The sequence below is a fragment of the Pygocentrus nattereri genome, chromosome 1 (genome assembly GCF_015220715.1).
Source record: "Pygocentrus nattereri isolate fPygNat1 chromosome 1, fPygNat1.pri, whole genome shotgun sequence".
NCBI lineage: Eukaryota > Metazoa > Chordata > Actinopteri > Characiformes > Serrasalmidae > Pygocentrus > Pygocentrus nattereri.
The window spans coordinates 51,532,475-51,551,203 of record NC_051211.1 but is presented as its reverse complement, the minus strand read 5'-3'; the positions used below and the strand labels follow the sequence as shown (position 1 = coordinate 51,551,203).

General features: G+C 42.9%; 1 protein-coding gene across 1 annotated transcript in view; it reads left to right on the top strand.

Moving 5' to 3' along the window:
- Positions 1-18,729, top strand: part of plxna4 (plexin A4) — a 432,713-nt gene that overhangs the window by 319,237 nt on the left and 94,747 nt on the right. The window contains exons 8-9 of the mRNA XM_037538616.1: positions 1,874-1,973; positions 4,119-4,233. Of these exons, the coding sequence (XP_037394513.1) occupies positions 1,874-1,973; positions 4,119-4,233 (215 nt within the window). The remainder of the gene's footprint in view (positions 1-1,873; positions 1,974-4,118; positions 4,234-18,729) is intronic.

Sequence of the window (18,729 nt, the reverse complement as noted above, 5' to 3'; positions counted from 1 at the left end):
GTCAGCTCTTTTCATTGCACCAGGCCTGGTTCTAGCAGTGCAATTGCATTAGATGCCACAAGAGGAAGGTCATAGTTTAGCTTTGCAATATGACAACGTCATGAAGCATTATTACACTCCTGTTCAATACTGGCCACTCATGCACACCGGCGAGCGCATACAGGTACACGGCCCATAAATATGAGATAAAACAAAGAAGAAGGTCATTTGTTAGCTCGTCTCCTCCTCTCTCCTCCTCAGCGTCATGGTAACCATATGTGTCCTGTGTGACTCATTAAGGAAAGCACGCTCTCCAGGATGTGTCAGGAGGCCCTCACACACACACACACACACACACACACACACACTCCAGAGATACCAGCCATCAAGGTAACATTTAGGTGGACTAATTAGGACAGATTCATTGTCAGGCACACTTTTCAGTGATTGATGAATGATTCCCTCTTTGTCGGGGAGACTGAGAGAGAGAAGGGAGGGGGCGGAGAGAAAAAACGAGAGAGAGAGAGTCCGAAAGAAGAGGTGGGAGCGAATAAGAGACAGAGATAAAGGCGGAAAACGAGAGAGGGTGACAAAGAGAGGTGCGCACTCTTCCTCCGAGAGAGGAGACGTCGGCGTCCGGCTCGTTGAATTAAACATGAGGTCCTTCATTAGCGCCGACAAAAGGACACAGAAAATCCTTTTGTGCCACATATTCATCAACTTGTACAGGTTCCTCTGCGTCTCTCCCTCTTTCTCCCTCTCTCTCTTTTTCCATAATCTCCCTTTTCAAAGGGACTTTAAAAGACTTTTGGATGGACGTGGATGTTTTGCATTCGGCAGATAGGAGGTGAAAACTCCTGCTTGTATAACAGAGTCCTGGGTGCGAACTTAACCCAGACGTACCGCTTAGTTGTGAGGCCTAACGGTTACATTCCTGCTGTATGTGCTTTAATGATGTTTGATATAGCATTACAGGGAAATTCCACCATTCTTTCAGAATTTCTACGTGATTAAATAGTGAAGATGTTAAACAGTCCCATTCAGAGTAGCTTGATGTGAGATGTCTGAAGAAACTTTCTGAGACAGAATTGTTCACAGCGGTGGAAATGGGAACCAGACGTCTGAAGAGTTTATTGCGTCTAAACACTTAGAAAATTATTACGTTTGATTTTTACACATAGCCTCGCTGTCCCTCTCATCTCTGTTTTTTCATCATTTTTAGTTTTCTACATAATTTGAGCTCAACAGCTCATAATTTTATTATGATTGGATGACTAGAAGCGCCATTAAAAATGCTTGGAAAAAATAACATTACATTAAGTGACGTTAATGTTTACTGTTTATTTGCCCTCTCCTGTAAAGTTATCATATTGGAAAACTTACCAAGTTACCTTTTTCTTTGGACAGCGACGATGTGATGCCCGATGCTCAAAGCATTGTTTTGCGGTAGTTGTGAGCTTTTTGGCAAAAATTTATTTTTAAAAATCTATTCAACACGTCAACAACAGTTGTATGCAAAAATGTGGGCGCCTGTAGTCAAATGACGTTTTGTTGATTATCAGTGAATGTAAGTCCAGAGAGAACGCACTTATTCACATTTTAATCACTTTCAGCAAATAAACAGGCACTGTGCATTAAAAAATGGCAGAAAATGCCATATTCATGATATCCCTGTAGGATGTGTTCACATACGGTTCCATATTACATTCAAATTCCTGTTTCCCATTCTGTGTGATTATGCTTTATTTATATTGTTGTTGAATGGTAGCCTAAAGCTCTTATTCAGCACCTCATCATCAACACTTCATGCTCAGATGTGTATATATAGTGGAGCAGTGTGGCTGTAATGAAATGGTTTCATTTTCTAACGTGCTGATGTTCCTGTGCTTTCCAGGTGATCACCAGATTGTCCAGCTCTACCTCAAGTCCAAGGAGACGGGCTTGGCTTTTGCCAACACAAGCTTTGTCTTCTACAACTGTAGTGTCCATAAATCGTAAGTGTCTTTGGTAACGCATTATGCGACTAGTCCACTGTCGATGCCTTTTATAGGATTATTTTGCATTTAACTTTTACATTCAGCTAAATATCAAATTCACCCTAAGCATGACCTCAACATAATGTCAACGGGGGCAGTCGTGGACTGGAGGTTAGGGAACCGGCCCTACGACCAGAAGGTTGCCGGTTCGATCCCCAGTGCCAACGGTACATGACTGAGGTGTCCTTGAGCAAGACACCTAACCCCCAATTGCTCCCCGGGTGCTGCAGATGGGGCTGCCCCCTAGTGTGTATGTGATGTTTCACTGCCCAGATGGGTTAAATGTGGAGGTGAAATTTCCCTGTTGTGGGACTAATAAGGGTTTCTTAATTTTAGCAGAATTGGAAATGATACATGCAATGCTGTTAGTCACTATTTTATCCTGTAAGTGTTTTAAACACATGCTAATGTGTCTAACAGTGTGCTTTGTTACAGTTTAGGAGTTGATATTTTTAAGTGACACTTTTTAGTCCCACAAACAGGGAAATTTCACCCCCTTATGTAACCCAACACCACATACACACTAGTGGGCAGCCCTATCCACGGCACCCAGGGAGCAATTGCGGGTTAGGTGTCTTGCTCAAGGACACCTCAGTCTTGGACTGTCGGCATTGGGGATCAGACCGGCAACCTTCCGGTCACAGGGCCAGTTCCCTAACCTCCAGCCCACGACTGCCACACAACTGTGTGAACGGATTTCCCTGAACTTTAACTTCAACCTTTCAGCACCAGTTTTTTACAAAAATCATCAATGTTCGGTTTATTCTACAGCAGAAGCCAACTATCAAAGTTGGGACAATATAAATCTGATGGAACTTTAACCTGTGGTCAGCTTAGCATTGCCGCTAACAGTGGCAGAATTTTCCGTCTGCGCCCCACAGGAAACAATAGAATAACTGGTTTGCGGTTAATATCTATGGCTGAAATGTCAACACATGCAGTTTCTCCGGATAGTTAATTGATATTTCGAACATAGATAGTCTAGAGTATAAAAGATATGCCAGTCTGTATTAAAATGTACATTGATTGAACTTCTAATGATAAGTTAGCAAAGTGGCACAATAAATTACAGACTTATTATTTGAAGCACGACATCTTAAGGCAGCCCAGATCTTTTAAACACTGTTGTGTTTTTAACAGACTAGATCAGGGGTCAGCAATCCAAATGTTAAGAAAAGCCCTTTCAACAAAAATCAAACCACTTTGGGAGCCACAACATTTATGTCCATTTTACTATCTTGGCTGTAAATATGTCTCAGTATGTGCCGATGTTCTAGTACAGGCTAAAAATATGAACATTAATTGAGACTTACTTTGCTCAGTTATAGCCACTTTTCTCGCATCTCCAGCAGGAAACTTTTCCACAGAATTAGAACAGTTTCCTGTAAAATGTCTCTCAACATTCAACGTTGTATGTGGCTGAAGTCGCTTCTCATTCGCCAGCTTCTTGTTCTAATTTTCCTCCCTTTCCACATTAATGGTGCCTGAGAGGACAGAATGTAACTGCTACACCATTTAAGGTGGAACGGGACAATTCAAACAAGATGCTGGCAAATGAGAAGTGACTTTTTGTGCTTTGTGACTTTTTAGTGTTTGACTAGTTCTCGTTGCAGATTAAACGTATCAAGAAACCAGCTGGAGTGATTATAAATGCAAAGTTCATTCATCTCCAAATTGTCAATGTTCGTCTTAAATCTCTCTCTTTGCCTTTTCACTTCTAGCTAAGTGAGATTCTTATCTGGTTTGTTATGGTGACCAGCAGTCTGTACGCCAACCTTCAGGGTTAAAGGGTGAATTAGCAGTTCTACATTAACTCATTATTTACATTAACCATTTATACTTAAACTGTGTTGAACGATCAGCAGAGGTTTATTTTACTTTAAAGAAGGATTATTTTAGTTTTACCTAAACACCTAATTCTGCTGTGGAGCTGCAACAGGGCAGTAAAACAGCCACATGCAGCTCTGGTGACGCATTTTGCCAGCCCCTGGTCTGGAGGGTCTATCCAAATAGGGGGACTGTTATCTTTTTATTAGGACATACCCAATATAATATTTCCTCGTAATTGAAACCACCTCATTGCTTTGTGTCTCTCTCTTTCAGGTGTCTTTCCTGTGTTGGAAGTCCATACCAATGCCACTGGTGCAAGTACCGCCATACCTGCACCCACGACCCCCGCAGCTGCTCCTTCCAAGAAGGCCGGGTCAAGCAACCTGAGGTGAGTTCTGATTTGTTGCTTATTCCCCCAGCTCTGATTGGCTATCAGGAGTCTTACTATCATTTGAACTGGTTGGTTCACCCTGTCTGAAAACAGCTAAACTGGGATTTAGCACAACTCCTCCATTGAGCTGCTGCCAGTTAGCCTTGATTTTCATTAAACTCTCATATTTCTGTCTGAATACCCCCCCCCCCCCCCCCCCCTCCTCCTGATGGCTTGCTGTGGCTGAATTATCAATATTATTGGCGCTGAGCTCTCGCCTCGAAGCGCCTTGCCCCGGACCCATCAGATTAATTAAAAGGCTGCCGCGGGTATTGGGAGCTGCTTACCCGAGCCAGGCACACTCCCAGCTGTTTTTACAGAGGCAGACGAGCAGGTCAGGGCGTGATTTGGCAGAGAACAGGCGGAGTCCAGATCTTCCCCGAGGGGTTTAGCTGTCATATCCTGTTTTACTGCTGCAACAGTAACTGCACCTGATTGAAAGTATGTTTGTGGAATGTTAGACATACTAGTCTTTAAAAGGCTTATGCTAAAATGTGTTAAATTAGTTTCTAAGGCTGTTTTCACATCTAGTTTGTTTTGTAAAGTATAAACCAGAGTTTGGGTTCTTGTGACTGTTTCTTTTTCAATTGGTGCAGTTGGTTTCACATTGCAGTGGCTGAAATGCGACAGTGTTCATTGTTTGGTTAGAAATTTGGCTAAGCTACAATCATGTCAATGGTAAGTGCAACTGTTGTGAAATGGAAGCATCTAGGAGCAACAACAGCTCAGCCATGAAGTGGTCGACCATCCAAACTCACAGCAGGGCTGACAAGTCCTGAAGCACATAGCGTATAAAAGTCGCCAATTCTGAGTTGCAACACTCACTGCAGAGTTCAAAACTTAATATAGAGGAAACAGCACAAGAACAGCACACAAGTAGATCACTATGTTCTTTGCAAAGCATCAGCTGGAGTGAACTCTGGAGCAGTGGAAACGTTCTCTAGAGTGATGAATAATGCTTCACTATCTGGCAGTCTGATGCCAGAAGAATGCCTAATGCCAGCAGTAAAGTTTGGTGGAGGAGGGATAATGGGCCGGGGCTGTTTATCAGAGTTTGGGCCCCTTAGTTCCAGTGAAGCGTGATGTTAATGCTACAGCACACGGAGATATTTTAGGCAATTATATGCTTCCGGTTTAGTGTCTGCAGTTTGGGGAAGACCATGATTAACCCATTGACCCTCACAGAGCAGGTACTATTTGGGTGGTGGATCATTCTCAGCACTTGTCGGTTCATTTGTTTAGTGCACACCCTGTGTTTACATCTGTGAAAACAGACCAAACAAAGTAGGTATGGTGAAGTTGATGCCCATGTACTTATTTCCAAGTAGCTTTTAGCAACCTGGTGTTTAGCATATGTGGAGCTTCTTCAGGCATGTTGGGAAAGCATCCCAGCTGGCTCCTCAGGAAGCTGCTTGAGAGAATGCCAGGAGTGTGCATCCAGGCTTTGATAATTCTATGCATAGGCATTCACCCTCCTGCGATTTCCAGCCATACAAACATGTTTGGTCACTAATGCTCAGCATTTATTAGCATCTCTCAGTGGGAGCAGCGAGGTTCGTCCGCATTTGCTTTTCTAATTATCAACCGGCCCTCGCGGTCCATATTGACCATGTTAATATTGAGATTTCGTATTGTGTGCCTAACAACTGGCTCACAAAAGCAGGGACGGGGCATTAGCACATATTAATGACATTTCCTCCGCATGTTTTTGTTTGACTGTTGTTTTAAGGCAGGTGTTTCGTCTGGCTAATGAGTTTAATTTGGATTTCATTAACCCCCGGTACCGGGGGGTCGGAGGAGGGGGTTCGGATTCTCCGTGCGGACTCGCCGCTTGCAACTTAATGAGTTTGGATGTTTACCTCAGAAATCCGCTGAAGACAAAGAAGAGTCAACTTTGCACAGATAAATGAGATGGCCCTTCTCTCTGACCCCGCGCGGATGAATCTCTGCGCTTTGTTCCAATTAAGGGATTTTTTAAGGGGAAGAAAAGAGATCCAGGGTAACCTGTTAATGCTTTTTTAACAGCTGATGAAGTGGAAGGAGGCCCTTCAACCCAAAACAGACACAATACAATCACAAGCCAAAGCATGAGCCCCCGGTGTCTCAGTGCAAATGGCGACCTAAGCGTGTCAGTGCGTTGCGGCCTCTGCTCCTCTGCTCCACGCCGTTCCAAGCCATTTGATTCCTTTACATTTAAATATGCAGTAAAATAAATCAGCCCAACACTAATGCCCTCCGCCTATATCTGCCCATTTGGTGGTATTTAGAGTGCTTGGCGGTGCCAAGACTACGATTCCATTTAATTAAAAGAGAGTTAGGGACAGCCGAGGCAGAAAATAATGACGACTTTAGAAGTTTCATTAGCTGACGTGCTCTTGAGGTTTTTTTTCTCCTCTCTCATTTCTCTTAATCTGCGTCAGTCTGTCTTTCTTTGTTCACTGTTAGACAGGTCTCTTCCTCTCTTATGTTCAAGACAGGAGTAAGAAAAGCGTGGTCATGCAGGCCGACTATAGCATTCTCAAATACAGGGTTTAAACCCCCAGTGCTCAGCCCACCCTCTCTGAGTTAATACAGCCGTGTCGAGTTGCTCCCGCGTCTTTCTTAGCTAGCCTCTGGCACAACACACCATGACTAAATAACACATCTGCTTGGGCCAGACACCCAGCCTACTGTTATCCTTAGGGGCTTGGAGGAGAGAGAGAGAGAGAGAGAGAGAGAGAGAGAGATGCACTAGCCCTGCTACTCATCTCCATCGCTTCACGCGCCATTCAGCCTCAGCACTCACATGCCTGAATCTGTCTTATTGTCTGACCAGCTGAGCTCAAGGCTGCAGCACAACTCTGATGCTGTGTTCACGTTGCCGTTGTTCCGTGACTCATAGCAGTACACACCAACAGAGGAATACAGCCATGGAAATGTTGCCATGGTGACAGCGTTACCGGCAAAAATGGATGATTACCAGAGGAGAGCTTTAGCAATGTTGATTCTTTATTTAAGGTGGGAAAAGCTTGGAGGACGCTCTGTGCGCTCCCATGTTTTGTTGTATAATACTGGCTGACATGGGACTTCAACAATGAGATGTTCAGCATTCATGGCTCCAAAAAAGGTTCTACCGCCGCAGGTGATGGCAAAAAGCTGGGAAATTCAAACTCTTGTCCGACTGTTCTGTTTCCGGCTGGCAGTGGCAGACCTTTCCACCTTCCTCTGCTTCCGAAAACCACAGCATTAGAAAATTTTGACTTAAAATTCAAAACATTATTTAAGATAAAATAGCAGCTGACACTGCAGCACTGCACACGGGCAGGAGTGGCACTGTTACTCCAGTAACTTTGTCACTATGGCAACATTTACACGGCTGCAGGCTGCTGTACGCTCTGGACCGTCGCTGATTACACCCATTCTGCTTTGGCATGATTGCAAACGCTTGTCATTACTTTTTAAAGACCTTCTTTATAGGTTAGTCCAAGCCCCTCTTGAATTGACTGTCTTTTTTTAGGAAAAACACATTTTCCCAAGATTCCACACTTTTGGATTACCATGCCAGCAGTTACACTTAAACATACACTACGTGTCCAAAAGTTTGTAGACACCTTATCATCTAACATTTCATCTAAAAGCTTATTAAAAGGGAGTTTGTCCTACATTTGCTGCAATAGCAGCCTCTCTTCTGCTGGGAAGGCTTTACACTAGATGCTGCTGTGAGGATTTGATAGCACACTGCCACAAGAGCATTAGGAAGGTCAGGTGCTGATGTTGGATGATCAGTACCGCACACATCAGCTCATCCCAAAGGATCAGATCATCCCAGAGAATGCAGTTCCACTGCTCCACAGCCCAGCGCAGAGGGGGGCAGGGGGTGGGGGCGGGTTTATAGCGGCCTAGCTGATGCTTGGCGTTGGGCATGTTGACCTTAGGCTCATATGTGGCTGCTTCAGAGCATCACATACTATTGGTCAGTGCTATTCTATGCTTTTCTTCTTTTTTTATCCCAAGCCCTCTTTTGTAAACTGCTAGGCTTGACCTACCTGCATGTAAATTACTGCCTTACATCTCTGTTCACTCTATGGGGAGCTTTATGTGTGCTATAACATTAATTTAACACATTGTTTGTTTATTTGAACTGTTTCTGGCTTACAACTCCAGGCCTCAGGGGATCCAGCTGAAAATAAGGCAGTTGGCAAACAATGGCACATTTACCTTTGGGTTGATTAATGTGTGGTGTACATAACTAATAAAGAAATAAATAACGTGGAAAGTAAATGGAAGGAAAAAGGAAAGGAACGCTAATGAGAGAAAGAGCAGGAAAGCAAAAATAAGAGACATGGAACGGAGGGGGTGGATCGATCTGCTGGAGTCCCTCTCATCTTATTAAGATGTTAATTTGCAGCCATAATTGGCAGCAGGTCTATGCGATTGAATGGCAGATAGCGGAGCGGAGGGCTTTGGGCCTGATTTGTGAATGACATAACCACCCCCTCTCCCCCAGGGCAGCACTGGAGAAGCACAGCAATCTTCAGAAATCAGTGAGGAGACAGCAAAGGTGGGGTGGGTACAGGACGGAGGCTGGCTGGCGAAGGAAAAGGGAATTAAAACAGGTCAAAGAGATATTTACAAATATCCCAGACCACCAACCCTGATTTACTTCATTTCCAGTCAAAAAGTGCAAGTCATTCGCTTCTTAGGAGATGTTTCTGAGGAGATTAGATATAAATAATCAATAAGGTATAATAAACAAAGAAGCAGAGATGGATAAAGATGGAGTTCAAAATATAATGAAAAGCTACAGAAAATGAGAATCTTAACAACCACCTGGAAGACCTGGTAGACACCAAAACGGCCCCCATCAGATAAACAGCACAAGAATAAGAAAATTTGCAAATCAAACAAAGACGCCGCTGGTGTTCTCAGAACAATGGACTGATCACCCCAAAGTCCAGACCTCAGCATCACTGAATGTGTTTGATATCTTCAGAAAATGACCAACCAGCTTCTAAGACTGAACTTTGGAGGTGTGTCTGCCGATTTCTCTGAGGACCTGAAAGCGAGTCTCCTGAAAAGAACAGAAGCTGTGATAAAGGTAAAGAGAGACACGTTAGGGACTCCCTAGTGGCGCAACCGTCTTAGCGTCGGCCCCGTCGTCAGAAGATTGCATGTTCAATGCCTGATGATGCTGCAGTCATCCGTAGCTGGGAGTCAACGTGATGTGAGTGACACACTGAAAATGTGATATCATACTTCATTTTCTGTTAAGTGCAGGTTTTTTTCCTGAGAAGTTTAGAACTTGTACTTAGTGTTAGTTTGGAGATTAAGTACATGAGTTGGGGGGGTCTCTGACTTTTAAACAGCACTATATTCAGCTAAAACATGTTCGGTTAACCAGTAATTGGAGCTTTATAGCTGTAAGGTCAGCACTGCGCAAACTGCAGATCTTAATCATCCCACACTGCCTTAAACATTACAGTAGATAGTTCAGTGTCTCTAACAGACTCGACTCTGCGGCCTCTGACTCTGTATGACACACTGTCATCTATATACATGGACTGAGCAGGAATTAGTGATCAGTACTCAGTGATTCCTATACTGCCCGCATCACACACACACACACACGCACGCACGCATGCACGCACACACACACACACACACACACACACACACACACACACACTAATTATGGATCTGCCCATCTGTGCCAGCTCCACTCAGTGTGCCAGGGCACATCTTCTCTCTCTCTCTCTCTCTCTCTCTACTTCTCTTCCCCTGTTTCTCTATTTCTCTCACTTTCTCTCCCTCTCTCTCTCCTTCTCTCTTCTCACACACACACACACACACTCACTCTCTCACACTCTCCCTCTGCTTCTCTCTCTCTCTCTCTCTCTCTCTCTTTTCCTCCTCTCTCTCTCTCTCTCTCTCTCTCTCTTTCTCTCTCTCCCTCCCCTCTCTGTCTACTCCCTCCCCTCTCTATCTACTGTCTCTCTCTCTCTCTTGCTCTCTCTCTCTCTCTCTCTATCTACTCCCTCTCACCCTCTCGCTCTCTCCCTCCCTCTCTCTCTCTCTCTCTGTCTCTCTCTCTCTTTGCTATCCTTCACACCTCCCTCTCTCTCTCCCTGACTTTAGTTCTAACCCCAATCTATTTTTTCTTCCTCAACTTTTTTTTCTAAACTTTGATCAAAGCCTTCCAGAGCCATGTTTGTAATCATCCTCAGACCATCTACAGAACGCCGTCCAAATAAAGCCGCTTGTTTCTGAGAAGATGCTGGTGATTTCAGCTTCGCGCTCTTCCTGTGCCGCAGTAAACACGTGTGGTGATTACAGTCTGAATCATTCCTCCTTCTTCCATTTACAAGCCCAATGTGAATATGCATCAGCTACTCCCCCTCAGGCCCCTCTCAGCGAAGACCTCCAGCGCAAACACACGCTCTCCGTTCTGTCATCCTCTTTTTTTAATCAAGCTCAGCATCTTCTTCTTCTCTTTTATGAGCAGCCTTGAGCATTTCATGTCAGATTTCACATACATCAGTGACCGGTAGGGAAGCTGCAGCATCATGCCATGAATCTCTCGGCCGTGCCGCGTGTCGCACAAGCATCTCTCGCTTATTTATTAGCTGGGCTTCCTGTAAGGTTTAGCTGCAGGGCTCTGGTAATCAGCTCCGGCTGGGTTAAGGCACTGGGCTGCTTTAGTGTCTCTACACAGAGCCTGAGGCGGAGAAGCGCTCGGCTCTGGCAGTGGATTTAGTGTTAATTCTGCCGTTTTTTCCTTTCAGTAGTTGGTGACTCACCCAGTCCTGTCTGGTTGGTCAGTTATGGTGGCTTTATGTGAAGAACTTTTGCCTGAAGCACAAGGGTGGAGCTTGCCTTCCCTCCAAGAGCCTTGGAGCCTTTGTGAGCACAAATTCATGCAAATATTGTCATACTAGCCATATAAACGTGTAAGGGCTTTCACAGCTATTGTAAGCATACATCTGTTTGGGCTGGGGGAGGTGATATAATCAATAATCCCATTTTTAACGATAAGAAACCATCATGCCAATTTTTTCTACATGCTGCCCAGGCCTGGTTCAGAGTCATTGCTACTGGATGTTGTACCAAAATAAATTTGAGAGTAGGGTTTTTATATGTAGTGTTAATGAAGGCAAATTGTGGTACACCAGAAAAAAAGCTTTGTTTAGGAACTATTTTGCCTTATAACACCCTACATGTACCTCTCCCCCCTTGTATGTATCAGAATAACAGACATTTATGTCCAGAACCTTCTCAAAATGATCATAAAACAATGTCTCAGGCATCGTTTGACATATTAGAAGCTATTTTATATAATAGTGTTCTGTGTCAGAGCATTTAGAAGCTTTTAGGGGCATTAAATTCATCAGACATCTGGTTCCTATCACTACCACTGCGAACAAGTCTTTGTCCTGTCTTTGGAAGTTTCTATAAAACAGAGCATTTTACAAAAGTAACACTGAATGACTCTCAGTGGGTTTATGTACTTTTTAATGGTTTATAGTAGGTAGCACTGTTGCCTCATAGCAAGAGGGGTCTGGGTTTGATTCCCAGGACAGGTGACCAGGGTCCTTGTATGTCTGTTTGTCTGCCCTGTGACGGACCGGTGACCTGTCTAGGGTATTTCCTGCCCTTATCGATGATCCCTGGGATAGACTCCATCACCTCTGAGACCCAAGAGGATAAGCGGATTAGATAATGTATGTGTGTGAATTTTGAAAAATTGGTGGAATTCCACTATCAAACAGAAAAGAGGGGCGTCCAATAGGAACATCCACTTTAATGTTACAGCATTTTGTGAAGTACCCCCTGAAGAAATAATAATAATAATAATAATAAAAATAATAATAAGTAGTAATAATAATATGTATAAAGTTAAGTAGTTTTATCTGTATGTCCTGCTGTGATTAAATGAATGCTAGCATATCGCAGTTGTCAGAACAAAAACTCATATCTCGATTTTTGTGGTTTTTCAGTTTTTTACATAATTTGAAACTACCTGTTACTTTTTATATTGCGTATAAATTTTATCACGAATGGAGCAAAAGAAACGGCCCAAAATTATGTGGAAAAACGTCTGGTTCCATTGACATACATTAAAAGTAGAGTAGGTTTTTTCCTTCTCCTGTAAAGTTACTATGTTGGAGATACGAGGTTTTGTTGCAACAGCATCTGCATTTTACATTTACGGCATTTGGCTGACGCTCTTATCCAGAGCGACTTACAGTTTGATCATTTTATGCAGGTAGGCGAAGGCGGTGTTAGGAATCTTGCCCAAGGACCCTTATTGGTATAGTGTAGGGGCCTTGTCCAACCAGGGGATTGAACCCCAGTCTACAGCATAGAATGCAGTAGTGTTACCCACTACACTAACCAACCACATGTAAAACAGCAGCGACATGACAATGCTATCAAGAAAGCCTCAAGTTCATTTTGCTCATTACTGCTGGCCATAAAATCACAATGCAGCTGACCTTAATGATAAACAGATACTGAAATCCCTCATCTCTAATGCTCTGCCACCCTCCACCCCACCCCCACCACCCTTTCTGTCTCCTCTCACTGCCAGTAAAGACTTAATAACCTGGCCTGACAAAACCAGCTCTTGCAGAACAGCGGTCTCTGAAGGCTCCATATTAGAGCCTTCCAGCCTTCAATTATTCTGTTGTTATGCTTGGCGTCAATCACTCGCTCACATAAAGCTGCCAACCTAGCCGGGCGCATCCGTCAATAAGAAGAGGGAGGAAGAAGGGCCAGGAGGACCCCGTCCCCAAAGTGGGGAGATATTAAAGGAAGACTGGGGAGGAGGTCGTTGATGGAGGTTGACAGGGAGACTGTTCAGTTCTACTCGTGATTCATCACCTTGACCGCTGGCAATAAACACGTACACATTATATCAGCATAATGTGGCAATAAATCCAGAGATGAAATCCAGCTGAGAACATATGGGAATGTGTTTGTTCTGGCTGTGTGCTGAACACACCTCAGGCTGTTCTGCTGCAGTAGAGAGTTTGCAGTGAGGAGAGCTACCTGCCACTCAGTGATGTTTCCAGGTTTGGGCAAACACTAGAGGGCAGCGCTGAGCATGATCGAAATGAGAGAGTTCCTGAGGACCTCGTGCGAAACCGTAGTTTGAAAATGTTAATCACAAAACACATTTTCATACAAATGCACATAGAATATGTCAACACTTCCGTCATATTTTTGCAGTTATAGGACTTTCTAGCAGTGTCTTGTGTACATTCATGATATCAGTAAATGTGAACCATGACCGCTGAGCAGCTCGCCAACCAGTCGGCTCTGAAGTAGCGATAGTCCAGTTGGTGTCCAGTCATTTTTCATCGTTTATTCATTTAATAAGGTAATACATTCTTCTCCTTTGCAAAATGAAAATGAGTTCCTGCATAAATGGCAAGACATTCATAAACTGCGGTCATTCAAAGTGCTTTACAAATGAGAAAAGTCATAAAATACACAGTTGTTTAAAAAAAGTAAACAGAAAAAAAAAAGACGGTAGAAAACAATAGATTTAAAAGAGAAAATCACACACACACACACACACACACAATTAGAAATTAAATTAAAGTAATAAAAAGATGGGATAAAAATGAAAAAAAAAAGAAAAAGAAAAAGTTAGGTTAGGATAAAAAAGATGGTAAAACAAAAGATGGTAAAAAAAAGATGTTTTTTTGGGTAAAATCTAATTAATGCATTGCATTACTGAGTAAAAAAGACAATAATAAACATGATGAGGCGTCAGAAGTTTTAACGTCACAGGCTCAAAAAGAAGGTGCGGCACAATATTTAGGTCTCAAATGCAAATTGAACATACTGATGAAGACATGACGACAACAGTAGATACTCACTTATGTCCTCAGAAGACCCGCCCTTTTGACTGAGTTCCCTTTGAATACTCTTCTAAGCATCAGATTCATCCGCTTGGGGAAGGGGTCCGAAGCACAACCCACATTACAAACCCTCCTTCCATACTTTGCATGCGTTTCAACCAGAGAGCTCTCCAAACTTACATAGTGTAGCTCTTGAGGAGTCGGCACCCTGTAGCATTTTTGTGGTCATGTGGTTGGTATTATGGGAGGCATAGGAGTGGTGGAAATGACCACTGACAGTGCTAACATGGCTAAAAGCAAAAAAATGCTTAGAGAGGCCAATTAGCAGGGTCTAATTTGCATAACGCTAACTGGCACCTAGCTTTAATTCATCATTAGCAGCATCGTTGGTCCTTTAGGGAGACGACAGGGTTCTAAACGAGGACTTAGTGGCCAGAGTTGGGCTGCGAGTAAGGCTGGACTGCTTTGCTGTCAGAGAAAGCAGAGCATTTAGTGCTAACTGCAGCTTTTCTGATCACTTTAATTCCACGCGACCACGTGGGCTGTGAAGAGAAGAAGGCGGGATGAGGCCTGAAGAGCACAGCGTTTGTTATATGTGCACATTTTAGCACAATTATGTGTGTGGGTGGATGTATTTGTTGCGTTTTGCATGTTTTAATGTCAGTTCATGAATTTTAATGCGGCCTGTTTGTGTGTGCGTGAAAGCGCATGTGTGCGTATGTGCGTCAGGACACTTTAGCCTATTAGCTTTAAGCGCTAGAATCCTCTGAGGCTTCTTTAGTTCACTGACTATGCAAATGTTGTTGCTGAATAAAAGACATTACACCTACCTGGTGGCCAGTCGTCACTCATTACAAGGCAGCATAATGAGGAGTTGAAACAGAAAGGTAGATCCACTTGATTGCCAACACAATAGAGGATGAGAGAATGCGTTGAAAATGTTTTCATTTCAGGCTTTTGTGGCTGAAGTTAAAGGGCTGGCTCCAGTAGGAGTGCCAGCCGTGTTGTTTTGGATGGGACAAATATGCGAGTGCACCAAATCTTGTTCACTTATGAAGAGGTTTAAGGTATTTTACTCCTGCGGACGAAGGGACAGGCACAGAGTTAAAAACTACCTGACAGTTAATGAGATTTTGATCTTTCAGTGTCAAAAATGTCATTTTCATATGTTTATTCCTGAAAGTTTACTACTGAAAGTAAATTTAAGCAGTAATTTGGGGTGAGCCAGTGATAAAAGCGGGTGAACCAAGGACCCCACCCCATTTGTAGCACTGCCTCTGAATGCTGATGTGACTAATAATGACAGTGAAAGCTAGCATAGCCATCAACTGGGCTCAGAATTTTTCCCCTTGCTTGTTTGTCAAATATTTAAATATTTTTTCCAAAATACAGAGAAAATATGTAACATTACAGCTAACGTTTTTTCAAAGTTGACTTGAGGCTGAGGTGCTTAGCCCATCAGTTAAACTAGCAGCTTACTTCACCACCTTTTATTTGTGCCAACATTAATAAAGTAATTAATAAACTGCACTAATAAATGTTCCCATTTGGAACAGCAGTCCAGATGTCACAACCCAAATGTTAAGAAGAGCCACTTTGTCCTTTCAACAAAAATCAAAGCACCTTGAGAACCTTGAGAGTCGCTTCTCCAGCTTCTTGTTCGAATTTTCCTGTTCTACCTTAAATGGTGCCTGAGGAGCCAGAATGTAACTGCTGCACCATTTAAGGTGGAATGGGAAAAGTAGAATGGGAAGCTGGAGAATGAGGAATGACTTTTTAGTGTTTGTCAGTTTCTTGTTGCAGATTAAACGTATCAGGAAACCAGCTGGAGTGACTATAGATGCAAATACATTCATTCATCTCCAAATTATTGATGCTCATCTTAAATCTCTAGAGCTAGGTGAGATTGCTATCTGTGTTGCTATGGAGACCAGCAGTCTGTGCTGATCTTCAGGGTTAAAGGGTGAATCAGCAGTTCTACATCAACTCCAGCGTTTAAGAGCATTTACTGCTAAACTGTGTCGAACGATCAGCAGAGCTTTATTCTACTGTAAAGGAGGATTATTTTACTTTTACCTGCCCCTGTCTAGAGCAGACTGCTCAGCTACATTTCGATCTATTACTGTTAAAATTTTCTTCAGAGCATTAGTGAGTTACTAAAGAGCAGTTGGATGTCAGGCATAAAACATTGCACTTTTATTTTTGGCATTTTTTAACATACCAGCTTTTGCTTAATTCTTTTTTAAAATTCCATGACAAAAGAACTGATAGAAATGGTCCAGATCACTTCAATAAAATCTATTAAATGACTTGTTCTGACAGCAACAAATTATTTCCATACATGTTAAAGCTCCAATTAGAGACATGTGGACATTTTGTACGTCGTTTTCATTAAATTGAATGATTTTTTATATTGAGAGCACTAAAATCTAGCGCCGGCTGTTAGAATTTGGGCAACTTTGAAAGTGAAGATGCAATCATGCAGCTGTCAATTGCAATCATATTGTGTTTTGTCTCTCTTGAAAGGAAAAACTGATTGACACTTGAGAAAGTCCTGATAAATGTTGAGTGGCGCAGTCAGAACATACCAATCAGCCCAATCAGGTTAGAATGTCGCTGGAAACAGCTGTAATATATGTAAACAGATGTGGACATGTAGAAGTGAATGTAAGAGCACTTGGGTGTTTGTATGCAAAAAAAAAAAGTTTCATATCTCTGGCTTAGCATACAGTGAAATGCATACCGATCATAAGCCTCTTATCACCGTAAGCCAAAAGCACCCGGACGACACGACGCCCCGTATCCAGGGGATGATGAAGAGGCAGCTAAGATACACTTCTGAACTGTCTCACAAACCTGGGAAAGCATCATGCGCTGTAATTGCAGACACGCTGCATGGAGTAGCAATTGGAAGGCGGCAGATAATGTGCTCGCCAGAAATGGAGAGAATCACCAGCCATGTTCACACAGTCATGGTAATTCTGCTCAAAGCATCCTCAAGTCAAAGAGAAGGGGAACTGAGACAGCTAGAGATAAACTCCTAGAAGGGCTCATAGGCGTAATAGAGAGTGATGGGCCTGCAAAACCTCAAAGAGTGCAGAAGACTACAGGCTGGATCCGTCCTCGTCATTTTGGCATATATAGTGGCATATGGAGTAGGGAACATCTCCAGCAGAGGTCCTTACTGGCAGCTACACTGGCAGTTCCAAAAGTGGAAGCGTGTACGAGGAACTCGTGTTCCGCAAAGTGAATCAGTTCAAGCTCTGCTGCGAAGCGTTTGACCAGAATGGAGGTGTTTAATGCAGAACATGGAGAATGGAATCACACCAGCAGTGAGACCTTGAATACCAAGTGAGCTAAGAGTGATGCATATGTGTCTTAGAAGGTGCTAAAGCCAGAGCCGGTTCATGAGGAGCCTGGCCACTTCCTATTTCCCCCATTATATCAAAAACAGGACTGCTAAAGAGCAGAGGGCGCCTGCGAGTGAGTCCTCAATGAATGGGAGTAAAAGGAGCTCAACGGCTAAAAACGAAAAGTTAAAATAGTTTCTAATCACTCGCCCAGAACGTTTCTCTAATTTTAGAAAGTAGAAGGATGTATTTCACTACAAATAGCGAAGAAAACTTACCTGTGTTTCCTTTTTTCTAAAGCAAATGGGTTTTGGGCAGCAGGAGGCGGGCTTTACTGCTAGAGCATGATGATTGATTGGCGAGCGGAGCAGCTCATTGGCTGTTCACGCTCACAGACGTCTTGAACTTACATGAGGTGCTGTTTTAAACTCTTATAGCTTGAGTTTAAAAGCTCTTAAAAATATAACAGCGGTGTTAAAATGTTTTATGCTTTAAAATGGTTTAAGCATTTCTAAACTATGATTTTGCTCAAATGCTCCATATCTACCCATTCATTTTGGACTCACTCGGGAGCGCCCTCTAGCGTTTGAGAAAACCAGAAGACATCGCAGAGTGGAAATTCTCCCCTCTCCAGGTTTTGTGCTAAAGCCGGCTTGTTATCAGTTATTCAAACATAAGCCTAACGTGGCCACCGTGGTTGTTTAGCCACCTTACTTGCTCGCTGTGTTTACTTAGCAGCTGACACTGATTGGGCTTTTGAATCAATACTCCTAATCAATAATCAGTACAATAATTAATAATGGAACTGTGAGTGCATTAACACAAATGTCTACAGTTACGTGTGAAGTTAAGCAGAGCTACATGTTAATAGCGAGAGTGAAAATACAAGCACAATACAAAACACATCCTTCTAAAAATGTTCAAATTAGCTACATAGCTATCAAAATAAGCTCAGTGCTGTCCTGCATAAGCCACATGATATCTCAGTGATGGCATCTTCAGCGTTCTTTTATTTGCATTTATTTGCCTTAAACTGACACGCCCAGTTCACATTGTGTTTTTTGCAGGATAATATGACTGTAAAGTATAATAGCTGTGGAAAATGACCACAGTCAGTTTAAATAACTGTGATAATGTAAAATAACGGCGATTAGGTGATTATGTAAGAACTGAGACAGGCCTGAACGTATGTCAAACTAGGATTGCCAATTGTCCAGGTTTGAGCTCCATTGTCCGGTGCCTGGTTGGCACTGCTGACC